Here is a 13,489-nt window from a genome sequence, read left to right as displayed (position 1 = left end):
TGCCTCTTTTTGAATCCCCAGAGCTTAGCACAGTGCCTGGCACATCACAGGCGGTTAAAAAGTGTTTGTTGAATGACTGTATCAGAAGTCTCCTAGGATAATTTTGTATCTAATACAGTTCAGCACTAAGGAGAAATGCTTATCCAGTTCCTCCTCCTCAGGGTAGAGCAATGTGTGCAGAGACTGAAAGAGATAAAAACTGGGCGTCCAGAAAATGCAGGAACAATTACACAGCAGAGATTGTCCCAGGGCCTTATCTCGTAAAAACTGCCTTAACCCCAAATCACTCTGGGCCCAGACCAAGCCTTTCTTGGTCACTTCTTGGGCCCTGATTGGCTCAGAATGGAGGTAAATAACAACTGTTTCTGTTTTTGCCAGAAACCCTGAGGGTCTTCCCCTCCCAGATCTATTTCTTTAAAAAAGCCATTCTTTGCCTCATTTTTTTATTGAGCCTTGCTCACTGAATGGGAATTGCCTCAGTTAAATTGAGACCTGCTAAAGACCTTAGCTTGAAAAGGCCAAGGTAGCCCACTGCATCCTGGGCCATCTCCAGTGGTCCTGATGTGTATCTGGCCACTGGACCCAGATGGCTCTGGAGGAGAAGGTGAGGCTGGTGTCTTTGCACAGCCCTCCCTCACTTAAGTCCAATTCATTTGCATATCATGGCATCGACTCCCTGATATGGTGGTCCCCTTTGAAAACTACAGACAAACAGCAAGCAGCAGCAGCACCATGACCTCAGGCATCTAATGTCCTCAAAGCTATCTATACAGACATAGAAACTGTAGCCAAAAATGTCCAACCTGAGACAACCAGAGCTTTAAGGATCAAAATAATTCACAGGGCTCAGTGTCAACAGGCTCCAGGTGTTCTTGAGTGTGGGCCACAGGAGCAAAGAAGAGCAACTCTCTCAGGATAACAGATCTGGGGCAGCTAGGTGGTGCAGTGAGTAGAGCACTGGTCCTGGAGTCAGGAGCACCTGAGTTCAAATCCAGCCTCAGACACTTAGTACCTCTGTGACCCTGGGCAAGTCACTTAACCCTGTTTGCCTCAGTTTCCTCATCTGTAAAATGAGCCGGAGAAGAAAATGGCAAAACCACTCCAGTATCTTTGCCAAGATAATTCCAAATGGAGTCATGAAGGGTCAGACAGTGACTGAAAGCACTCAATAACAACAAAAAGCATTTTGTCATATAGTTATTGATAGCTTGAATATTTTCCTTAGAAAATTGCCTGTTCATACCATCTGACTATATATCTTTTCAAGAATTGTTCTTAGTCTTATAAATTTGAATCGGATCCTTATATGGCTTAGAAAGGAGGTGCTTTCTTCTCCATGCTGTACTCTTGATTCAAACTTCATAAAATAAAACACATAGGACTAATAAAGAAATAAATTGTTATTATTGTTGTAAAAATACTTTTAAAAATAAGTTAACAGATCTCAGGTTAAGAACCCTCAGCCTGGAACACAGGAAATAATTAATAAATACCTGTGGATAGACTTAGCTCTTGATGAAATCACAAACTCATAGAATTTCAGAGTTGGAAGGGAACTTGGTGGCCATCTAGTTCAACCCATACTGCCCCCCTCCCCTCCCCCAAATCCCTTCTACCTGCTTGAAAGCCTCTAGTGAAAAGACACCAAGGGCCACTCCACTTTTGGACAGCTCTCTGTGCTAGAAAGCTTTTCCAGATGGAGCCTAAACTTGCTTCTTACTCCTAATGCTGCCCTCCAGAGCCTGACTCTGTCTTCCATAGTCATTGAAGTCCAATGGCAAGACAAAAGTCAGGATGACTGGCAATGGCCCCGCATGCAGTGGATGACCTTGGCACCTTCAATGTCTGATCAAACTCTAGTTGCTCCACAGAGCCTGTTTCAGGTGCCTTCATGGCTGCTGGCACAAATTGTTCTCATCCGGCCGTTCCGTTGGGGGAAGTCTTTACATGCTTGAAGTAGACATCCCCCTAAACTCACTGAGGGGTTTGAAGCTTCTCTGTTACCCTCAGCCTGGTTTAGCCTGTTTGCTGAGATGGTTTTACCAGGGTATGCCCACTGTTCCTGCCACAGCTTCTTAGAGCTACAGTAGACACCAAAGGTGGATGAGCAGCTGTGGAAAGGGTTTAGCAAGCCCTCGCGCCAGAGGTACTAGTCATGTTGAACACCCCATACACCCACAGCATATGATAGATGCCACATGAATACTTATTCCTTTCCTTTCCCTTTTTCTATAATCTTGGGGTTCACCCCTCTCCTGATCCTTCTAGCTGCTCATGCCATCCTCCCCGACAAAAATTGTCTTGTATTTATTTTGTATTCATCCATGTATTCATTCATGTGCCTGTTGTTTGTCCCCCCAGGAGAATGAAAGCTCTTTGTGAGCAGGGACTGCTTTCATCTTTTGTCCTTTTATCTGCAACATCTAACACTGTGAGTAGCACATAGTAGGCCCTTAATAAATGAATGATTAGTTGATTGAATTTAATGTAGGGCAATGTGTTCACCCAGAACAACCCTTATCAAGATAGAGAACGAAGGTTCACATTTGTACATACATATTTATAGCAGAGGACAGCCAATTTGGGATTAAATTAACATAATCATAATTCTTATGTTATCAGTTTGTCATTTTGAGGTTATTTTGACCACATATTGTTCTTTAGCATCTAGAAAAAAATTGGCCAAGATATCTATTAAACACATCCATCTGATAATAGATGGCATACGTAAAAGGTTTGTACCAGACAGATGACATCTGAATTTGAGGAAAAAAGGAATTGAAAAAGCCAGAAAAAGCAAAAACTGAACATAATATTCCAAAAATATATTACACTGCCATTTCCTCCGTCTAACTCTAGGTGGAAAGTAGTCATATAAACCTGTGGGGGTAGGGAGCTTTTCAAGGAGATTCACACAAGGAAGACATCTCCCACTCCTGGACGTGAGTACAATGTTGCTAGACAAGCCAACACTCAGAGGCACAGCTCTGACTGGGGGAGGCTGGCCTACCTGGGGATTTTCCCAGGCATACTGTACAGCCCAAGAATTTCCATTCTGACAGGTTCCTTAAGTGACTCTGAAGATTGTGGGTCACCTTTGAAGGCTGTCTAGGCTGCTTTCTTATTTTTGAGCCAAGGATGGCCTGCTTCCATGGAAAGATTTTAAAAGGGGAGTAAAAGGGGATCTTATTCTCTCTGGGCTTAAGGAAATTTATGATTTCCAGTCAGAGGCAGACCAAGACCATCTAGTCCCACTCAGCACAAAGGCTTTGGGAACCTTTCCTAGTTGTTTGTACAGATGAATAAACATAGGAATGAACAAAACCTTTATTCAAGTTTAAATACACTGATATTACAGAATCATGCTAAAGACATTTTTAAATGCTGCACTTTTTAAAATGGGGGTAGTCTATGGTTTTATTTACAAAGCAACATTTTAATTTCTATTTTAATATTGAAATATAAAAATATTATGCTCTTAATTTTAAAACTTGATAGACTTTCAAAGTTGTAAATGCAAACTATAATCTAAAAACTAAAAAATATAACACCTACAAAACTGGGAATCACTAAACGTAATAAAAATGTTGACGGAATGATGTATTTTTCCCAAATAATATTATTCTCTGACATATAAGGATACTAGGTATGTTCCCCTGCCCCTATATTGGAGATCCTCCACCCCAAGGTAAAACTCTACAGGGATATCTCAGAGCCGGATCCATCATTCTACAGACCATCCAAGACATCTGTTTACAGCATCTCAGGCCCATTCAAAGAAGTGTTGGGTGCAGATCTGGGTGGGAGGCAGGGCAGAAGAAAGGCTTGATGAGACCCCAGCAGTACCCCCGCACTATTTCTACCGGCCCTACGTAGAGTAGTGGCCACAATGATGAGGTTTCCTAACTCTGAACTGTGTTCCACTAATTTAGTGCCTTACTCTATATTTTGTTTCTCAAAATCAGTTCCAAGTGTATCGTTTTAACTACAAAGAAAAAAATCTGAAGGTTTGTATATATTTTAAAAACCTCACAATTATGAATTCTATGGAAATTATATAGAAAAGCTGCTTGATTTCTTGATAAAATAGGATCTATGGCAACAAAATCAAAGTAGGAAAATCCTTAGATTAAATTAGGTAATGACTGGCTTTGTTATTTCGGACTTTGGTAATGAGTGGCAGGGTAAGTCATGATAGTGTTTAGACCTACTAAATCCATCTTGCTTCTTGTATTACATTTTTAATAATTTTTTAAGAGTTCATGGATCTCAGGTTAAAAGTGCACCCAGCTTATGGAAAGGAGGCCAGCCACAGAACTAGGAGAGGCCTAGAGTGTCAAGGGATAGATGAGCCTGAGTTAGAAATATGTGGAAATGGTGCTGGGTTCAGACTTAATAGCTTCCAAAGGACCACCGAGTCCCTAGCCACCAAGGGCCTTTTACTCGGGGAACATGCATCTTCCACCCACGAGCACTGTGCTGGATGAAGATCCTGAGGCCAGATCTCCAGAATGTCCTCAGAAAGATGATTAGAGTATAGCTGTAACCAGCACCTAAATCAACAGTTTGAAACCTGTACTGGGCAGCACAGAGTCCATGAGCAAAGGCCAATTTGACTTTCCCTCGCTTCATTTCTACTCACCTGGGAAGCCCCTAAATATGTCTAAATTATCTCTTTGGTAATTTAGCACTGTTTGTTCCTCGTTCATAAGGAAGAACTGGGCCTCATGTACCTCAAAGTCTTATTCTACCTTCCTTTTTCTTTTGACCCATCATCTCTCTCTCAGGTTTCAGAATTTTCAATCATCACACAAATAGAACTCAAAAGTATCTTTAATTTCAGACATAATTTTAATAGGATATTTATAAAATGAGGAGTAGGCTGGTGCTGTGTATAAAAGACCAGGGTTGGAAGCAGGAAGACTTTAGATTCAAGTCTTTCCTCTGACAAATGGTAGCTATGTGTAAGTCTCCTGATCTCTTAGGTCCCCAGAAGACTCTCTACATCTAGAAGTTACAAACAAGCTGCCAATCTGCCCTGGTGGAAGGAGTTTCCACATCTGGGAGCTCTTCATAAGGCTGAAATCATAGACCTGGACTAAATACATTCACATACACACATATGATGCTGGCATGGAAGTGTTTCTATTGTATGTATGTATTCTATTTATATATGTATCACAGATCTGGACCAAATGTGTATATTTTAATACATACACATATACATATAAGTCATATATAATAAATATATTAGTTGATCAAATATGTTTGTGTACATATTCAGTCAAGACCTTTAAGATATATATATATGTAAAATTTTCAGCATAATACACAGTCAATTATACACAATTCTGCTTTCAAGGAGTGCCTGTTACTAACCTGAAGAAGAGTATTAGTTGATTTGAACATAACTGAGCACAAAAAATACTTGAATTAAAATCTATTATAGTTTTTATTTTCCATCAGTTGATTCAAAGTTCTTTAAATGCAACTTTAGACAGCTCACCATGTGCTCCTCATTGACTGGTATGTTTGATCACATAACTTCTGGGAAGCTGAACGTTATTGGCAATTGGGAAATATAAATGAAATAACCTAATCTTTCTAGTTAGCTTTTGAAAGTTGTTGCTATAAAAGCGAATCTTTCTTTGCAGTTTCATTCCATAGTTTTTTGTCTACATTCCCCCTTAAGATACAAAAGAAAACTCCAAAAAGATAATGTAAATACAGATAACATTTTCATCTATCCCTTCTAATATACCTGTAAGGGGAACAGTTAAAAAAAAACCCACTTATATATAAAAGAATTTAGGAAAATGTGACCTTAGGTGGTATCATTTTTTTGAAGACATATACATGCACACACATTGTATGTTGTAGGATTATTTCTGATCACGGAATAATATCTCACATCAGGCATGGTCTGGGTAAGACTTTGTTTCAAGACATGGAGATATTTATTTTGCCCAGAGTTCAATACTTCTTAGGATTTGAATTTAGAATAGATTAATCAGATATGCCTATTTTGAACTGCAATTAAAACTGTGATCTGTACTGTGCAGATAAAAAGTAATTGCAGAACTCTAATTCTCACATGCCTTCACCCTCAGATGTGGGACATGAAGAGATGTAAAGACACTTACCTGGTATTCATGCTTGCAAACATTTGGTCTGCTGTCAGGGAAAATCCTACAGATAAAAAAATGAGCACAAAGCAGAAAGAGGTTTTTCTTTCCATCAAGAAACGAATCAGTTTCTTCACCCCAAGTACATCTGTTAATCCGTGAAAACAATCAGAGGAGAACGAGGGAGTGCTCCCTCTTGCCATGTGACTGAGAGCTCATTCCACCAATAACAGACAGTCTCTGAGCTGGAATGTATCGTGCAAACAGGGGAGACCGGGAGAGTGAAATCAACCAGTTCTCCTTCAAATGCTTTAGCCAAATGAAAGAGGACTAGGAAATAGATTAGCTGGGGTGGGAGGACCATGACCATTGAGCTCCTTTTTTTAAAAAAATCACTGTTTTGACATTGTCTAATGACTTTCAAATAAAGATCTCAAAGTGCTTTTGCAGAAACTATTAATTTTCACTAAATCTGGAAATAGAATGGCCAACCTGTAAACTACCATTTGTGTAACTGGGTACATTTTACTGGTAGATAAATAAGCAAAAGCTTCTGTGGCTTGCCCCAGGTCACACAAGCAAGCATCCTGACTCTCAGTTCCTTGCTCAATTCATTACACTCTATTTCCTTCCCAGACAAAGAAGGGGAAAAAAAATCCTCTTTAAGCTCAGAAGCCTCCAGGAGGTGTCTTACATAACGTTTAGGACGGAAATGCCTGGATAACTTTAATTTGCAAAAGAAAAAAATTGAAAAGATGTTAAGTCAATAGCTGTGAAACTGGCAAACCTCAATCTTTAATTAACTCAAGGGCTAAAGTACTTGAAGTAGATATGGGTTAGAGGAAAATTAATTCTCAGTGAGATGATTTGCTAACTGTCAGAAAAGCTTAAGGAGATCTTTATTGTACATTAATACAAGTGGCAAGAACAAACTGCAATAGTTTTAGCAGATTTATAAAATATGTAATGAAATTGATCATGGGGATTTTAATTTTTACTAAAAAAAGTCTCAAGCTAAAATTATAACCAAGGGGAAATGTAAAGGGTTTGTTTTCAAATTACTTAACAATATATCAAGAATATTTTTGAAGAAATTTTTAAGAATGAATAGAAAAGGTCAATGTACAGAAGTGATTTAAGTGCTTAAGACAACAAAAATAAGCACCAATATTTACTAGACTTTTCTACCTCCTTGGCTCCTACTCACAAACCTTTTTTCCAAATGAGAAGGCACATAAACAGTTTTCAGAGGAAGAAATCAAAGTTATCAATAATTCTTTGAAGAAATGCTCCAAATCACTAATAATTAGAGAAATGCAAATTAAAACAGCTCTGAGAAACCATTTCACATTCATCAGATTGAAGTTGACAGAAAAGGAAAATGACAAATGCTGGAGGGGATATGGGAAAATATGCACACTATTATACTATTGGTGGAGCTATGAAAAGCAATTTGGGACTATGCCTCAAAAAACTATAAAACTATATATACCCTTTGACCTAGCAATACCTCTATTAGATCTATACCCCAAAAAGAACAAAGAAAAAGAAAAAAGACTCATATGTACAAAAATATTTATAGCAGCTCTCTTCATGGTGGTGAAAAAGAAATTGAGGGGATGTCCATCAGTTAGGGAATGGCTGAATAAGTTGTTGTATATGAATGTGATGGAATACTATTACGCTATAAGAAATGATGAAGTGGATTGTTTCTGAAAAACCTAGAAAGATTCATATGAACTGAAACAAAGTGAAGTGAACAGAACCAGAACAATTTATACACTAAAAGTAATTTGTAATGACGATCAACTATGAAAGACTTAGTAACTTTGAGCAATACAATGATCCATTCCAAAGAACTTGTGATGAAAAATGCTATCCACCTCCAGATAGAGAGCTAATGGGCTCAGAGTACAAATTAAAACACATTTTTCTCTTTCTCTTTCTTTTTTTTCAAAATATGGCTAATGCAGAATTATGTTTTGCATGACTGCGTATGTGTAATGAGTATTGTATTTCTAGCCTTCTTAATAGGTGGCAGAAGGGGTAGAGGGAGGGAAAGAATTCAGAACTAAAAATAAAATTAATTTGTCCTTTTCTCTGCAACATTTAGCATGGTGAATAGCACATAGTAGGCCCTTAATAAAAGAATGGTTGGTTGACTGAATTTAATGTAGGGCAATGTGTTCACCCAAAATAACTCTTATTAAGATAGAGAACTAAAGTTCACATTTGTTCAGCCCAGTTTAGCAGAAGGAGACAGATAGAGAGGTCTGTTGACACTGGGAACAGGATCAGCCAGGAGTATTCCATGGGCAAAACACACCAGTGCCCAAGAAGAGGCTACACATGAGCTCATCCCAGACCCCTTCTGAGGTACTCCCAGATCCACATGGGGCAGAACAAAGGAGACAACTTTATAGCCCACTACTCAGTTCCAGGTCACAAATCTAGGGTAGACTGAGAAGGGGACCAGCACAAGGGAGTAGGGAGACCATGGGCAGTACACTGAAAAAGGAGGAAATTCAGAAGCCAGCAGCAGTGTTTTAGCTCAGATCTCAGGTCTCACTTAAAGCATCTAGCCCAGCCTGCAGAGGAGTAACTGAGGTAGGAAGAGAAGACCAACGGAAAGCCTACAAATTCTGCTATTCTTAACCAACAGAGCTTTCCAGCTGGCTGATAGGGACTGAGTCCAGAAGCAGTCTATCATTGCTCAGACCCAAATCCAGGTAAGGAACATACAGACCTCAGTCCAAGAAGACAGCAATCAGACTTTGCCCTGGGTCAGACCATTGTAGTTTCATGGTGTGTTGTGAGGGTTGTCTTGAATGAACTCATCTACTCAGACCATCTCCAACCCAAGTAAAGGCACTCTCCAGCAGGCTGAATTCCAAGAGGAACTGGCAACTTCAGTAAGATACGACAGGCAATTTTACAGTATAATGATGCTGATTATACAACAGAAATAATGAATATTAAAAAGGTAGGAGGGATTTGTCAAGGGATTAGGTAATAGGGGAGGGGCCCCAGCCTCGGTGGAACTCCATGTACAATTACCCACAATGCATACAGGAAAACCCTTTTTGGGTGGAGGCATGTATGTTTGATAAGGTTTTTATCATAAGCCTCTCTGCATCATAAGTTCACCTAAAGGACAGCTTTTGCTATTACTGTGCAGGTGCCTACTTAGGGAAAGTCTTTTCTAGTGTTTTGGGGTCCACATCCTGCTCAGGAATCCTGGTGGAGCTGCTTTATAATTGGCTGGCTATTGTCTGAGATTAGACGGATGTGGTTGTGGTTGAATGCATGGACACACCTGCTCTTTCTGTGGGAAATATGAGGAATGGGTCAGTGGCTAGCTAGAGACAGTGGCTGGGATTCTATCACATGGACATGCCTGCTATTCTAGTGAGGCAATGAAACATAAATGAGGAATATTAGGATATTGAGTGGGGGAAGAGGGTGGTGTAGTGGCTAGGTAGGGACAGTGGGCCTGCTGTTCAGTGAGTGTAGGGGCAGCGGTGTGGTTAAAGCCAGATTGTGGTTAAATCATGACATGTCTGCTGTTTAGTGAGGCCCATAAGGAAGTTAGAGTATTGGGGCTGAGGGCAGCTCTATTAGGAGTCCCAACAGGATCACTTTGGGAGCAATGAAAGCTTGCAGATGCCCCGCCTGTCCTGAAGATCTTGAAATAACAATACTCAAAACCCTCAAAGAGGAGAAACAGGGCCAGAACACATCTTTCCTAAAGTGTGACAGATCTAGCCCTAACATCAAATTTGAAGTAAGCTGAAAATAGGCTAAAATAGGCTGAAAGAATGGGCAAATAAAAAATAACTAAAAATGAACTATTGTGGTAGTGAGGACACACACATAGAAGAAAAGAATGACTCCAAAATATTTACAAGGAATGTCTCAGAGAAAAACACAGCCTGGACACAAATTCAACTAGAATTCCTGGAAGACATGAGGCAAGTGTTTTAAAAAATAGTTTAAAATATTTTTATAAATGGAATGAGATTATTTTAGGGAAAACTGGAAAAGAAATGAGAATTACGAGGAAAAGAATTGGAAAAAATGGAATGAATCACTTAGCACAAGAGGTACAAAATGTTGACCAAGCAACAAACTCTCTGAAAATTAGAATGGACCAAATAGAAGCCAATAACTCCATGAAGCAATAAAAAATATTAAAGTCAAGAGGCTGAAAAAATAGAAGAAAATGTAAGGTATCTCATGAAAAAACAACTGACCTAGAAAACAGATCAAGGAGAAAAAATTTAAGAATTGTTGGACTATCTGAACAACATGACCAAAAAAAGAGAACCTAGACAGCATATTTCAAAAAATCTTAAAGGAAAACTGCCCAGATCTCTTAGAATCAGAGGGCAAAGTGGAAATAGAATTCATCAGTCATCTCCTAGAAGAAATTTCAAAATGAAATCTCCCTAGAACATCATAGGCAAAATCCAGAGCTTCCAGGTCAAAGAAAAAAATATTACAAACAGTCGGAAAGAAAGAATTCAAGTACCAAGGGACACAGTTGGATCACACATGAGTTAGCAGCCACCAAGAACTTAGATTATGATATTCTAGGAGGCAAAGGCTTACAACCAAGAATAATTTACCGAGCAAAAATGGAGGAAAAGATAGACCTTTAATAAAATAGAGAACCTCCAAGCATTCCTGATGAAAAGATCAGAACTGTGGAGAAACTTTGAAGTTCAAATACAGGAACAAAGAGAACTACAGTAAGGTAGACATGAATGAACACTAATGAAGGACTAAGGAGGGGACTTCTGGGTTGTGTGAGCAACAAGATGGTGGACTAAATATTTTCTCCAATCTCCTTGACTTCTCATCTCTCTCCAAAATAAAAATTACACACTAAAGATAAGGCAACTTCACCTATTTTCATAGTCTAGAACACCCAGAATCCAAAAGACAACTCAAAAACAATCAATCCAATCTAGGAACTGACATTCACTGACCTTGAGCTCACTCAGTCCTCCTCCTCCTCTTCCATCTCCCACACTACTGGCAGCAAGGTTGTGCTAGCAGACCCAAGGACGTGGCACAGTCTTACATCAAAACCTACCAGTGTACCTCATTCCTTCCTCCCTCTTTCCAGTGATGTATAGACCCTAGCTCCAGGATGTGTAGGTTTGTTTGGAATTTAACAGCCAGTTTAGCCACATCCCTTCAGGTACAAAAGTCTGCTGAGGGCTGTAACTCAGAAGCACTCAAGCTGCAAAACTCTGAACTGCTGGTGCCAGGGAAAGCAGGCTCTGAACTGCCTGTGCAGGGCCCGGGAACTAAGGAACAGAAGGAGTGGGACAGGGCAGCAGGAAAGGACACTGTACATGTGGGGAGATGTATAGCACACAACTGATCCTGAGGGAAAGAGCACAACATCCAGCCGGGGCTAGTCTGATCACCCAAAAGTCAGTTGGGTAGAGACCTAGGCTGATAAACCATGAATTGGCCATTGTGACAGGAGGCTGAGACACTTTGAGATCCAGCTCCTAAGGAAGCCACAATCAGAGGGGAGGGAGTCAGGAAGTTAGTAATAAGGAAAATAAGAAAGGGGTGGGGGGTGGGGAAACTGAAAGTACTAAAGATTTCAGAAAGAATAAAATTCAAAGGCCTCAAATATAGATAAATCAATAGGAAAAACAGTAAAAACAGAAGGAAATATGTCCTCTAGATCTAGGAAATGAATTTATGCATCTATGAATAAATACTGCAAAAAAAGAGAAAATGATACAATACAGGAGATACTGAACTTGAAGACAGGATAGTCAGAGACAGCTTTATGGTCACAGGTCTCCCAAAAGAACATAATGGACCAAAAAACAAAAACAGAAACAGTTAACAGTATAATGAAGGAAATTATAGGAGACAACTGTGCAGAATTTCTAAACATAGAAAATGAAATTCCAATGGAAAGATTTCACAAATCACCTCTAGAAAAGAACCTGAGGCTGTGAACTCCAAAAACATGTAGTGTTCAAATTTAACAATTCAGTTCAGAAATAAGAGGTTCTGAAAGCCAGGAGAAAGACCTTTAAATACAAAGGAAAGGACATGTGAAAGGACATGTGAATAATTCAAGGCTATACCACGCCCATTAGAAAAAGGAGGAAGGAATGGAATAATACGTTGCAAAAAGCAACGGAGCTCAAGATGTCACCCAGGGTGAACTACTCTGCAAATCTGAGTTTACCATACAGGACAAAAGATGGTTGTTCAATAATAAAAAGGGGCTTAAAACATTTTTCAAAAGAAAAGCCAAACTGAAGAGATTATTTGCCTCTTGAACACTCCAAATCAAAGGAATACGGGAGGGATGAATAAATGTAGCAGGCAAGGACAGTTAAGAGCAACAAAGAGTGACAACAGAGAGAGACCAGTAAGCAATTTCTTTCCAAATGTACGCAAGGAAACAAGCGTGAAGGCAGAAATCCGGTAGAGGTAACAGTGAATGGGACAGCAGGGTGCATTATGACCCTGCCTGTAGGTGAATGCTTCTTCCCTGGGGCTGCATTACAATATGGGAGATTATATAAAGCGGACAGGGTATCAAGCTGGGGTCAAATCAAGAACCAGCAACGAGGAGAAAGTGACCTCTGTGGTCTCAGAAAGAGAAGAACCTATAGGGGTCTGGGTGAGGAGGATAGGGAAAGGAAGGGGGTCTTGCTTTGGAGGTGGGAGAGGATTCCACTGAGAAAAGTTCCTACAAATGATAAGAGATGGGCAATGACAGGGAGATAAAGACTTTATACGGATGAGGCCTGGGGGATTTGGTGCTTGAAAAGTCTACATGTTCTAGGAGGGGAAGGTTGGAACCTCTGGGGGTAACTGGCATTTGGGGTGTGAAACAGCATGGACACAGGGAGGAGATTTCCAGGCAAATGTAGACAGGGTATAGATCAGTGTGGGCTGTATAATCACAGACATGGTGGGGGAAGGGTCCTACCATACAGCAGTTCTAGGTGCAATTGATAGAGCACGGGGTCTGGAGTCAGGAAGACCTGAGTTCAAATCCACCCTCACACACTTATTAGCTATGCGACCCTGGGCAAGTCACTTAATTCTGTTTGCCTCAGTTTCCTTATCTGTAAAATAAGGATAACAATAGCACCTAGGTGCCAGGGTTATTGTGAGGATTACATGAGATAATAATTATAAAGTGCTTAGCACAGTGCCTAGCACATATCAAGCACTATATAGATGTTAGCTATTATTATCATTATTATTAATAATTGGCATTGTTCTGGAAATGAGACACAATAGAAAAGGAGAATCCGTGGGGCAATGGCAGTGGCAGAAAGGACCTAGAGGTCAGAGCCTAGAACAGATAC

The 13,489-nt window shown here is 39.9% G+C and overlaps 1 protein-coding gene across 2 annotated transcripts in view; it reads right to left on the bottom strand.

Annotated features, from left to right (window-relative positions):
* Positions 1 to 6,289, bottom strand: part of ATP6AP1L (ATPase H+ transporting accessory protein 1 like) — a 33,164-nt gene extending 26,875 nt beyond the window's left edge. The window contains exon 1 of one of the 2 annotated variants that reach the window (XM_036737739.1): positions 6,144 to 6,289. In XM_036737739.1, coding sequence (XP_036593634.1) covers positions 6,144 to 6,238 — 95 coding nt within the window. In that variant the 5' untranslated portion in view covers positions 6,239 to 6,289. The remainder of the gene's footprint in view (positions 1 to 6,143) is intronic. The other variant, XM_036737749.1, reaches the window with a different exon arrangement.
* Positions 6,290 to 13,489: the final 7,200 nt, after the last annotated feature.

Source organism: Trichosurus vulpecula, chromosome 1 (genome assembly GCF_011100635.1).
Source record: "Trichosurus vulpecula isolate mTriVul1 chromosome 1, mTriVul1.pri, whole genome shotgun sequence".
Lineage (NCBI taxonomy): Eukaryota > Metazoa > Chordata > Mammalia > Diprotodontia > Phalangeridae > Trichosurus > Trichosurus vulpecula.
This window is presented reverse-complemented; position numbering and strand designations above follow the sequence as displayed.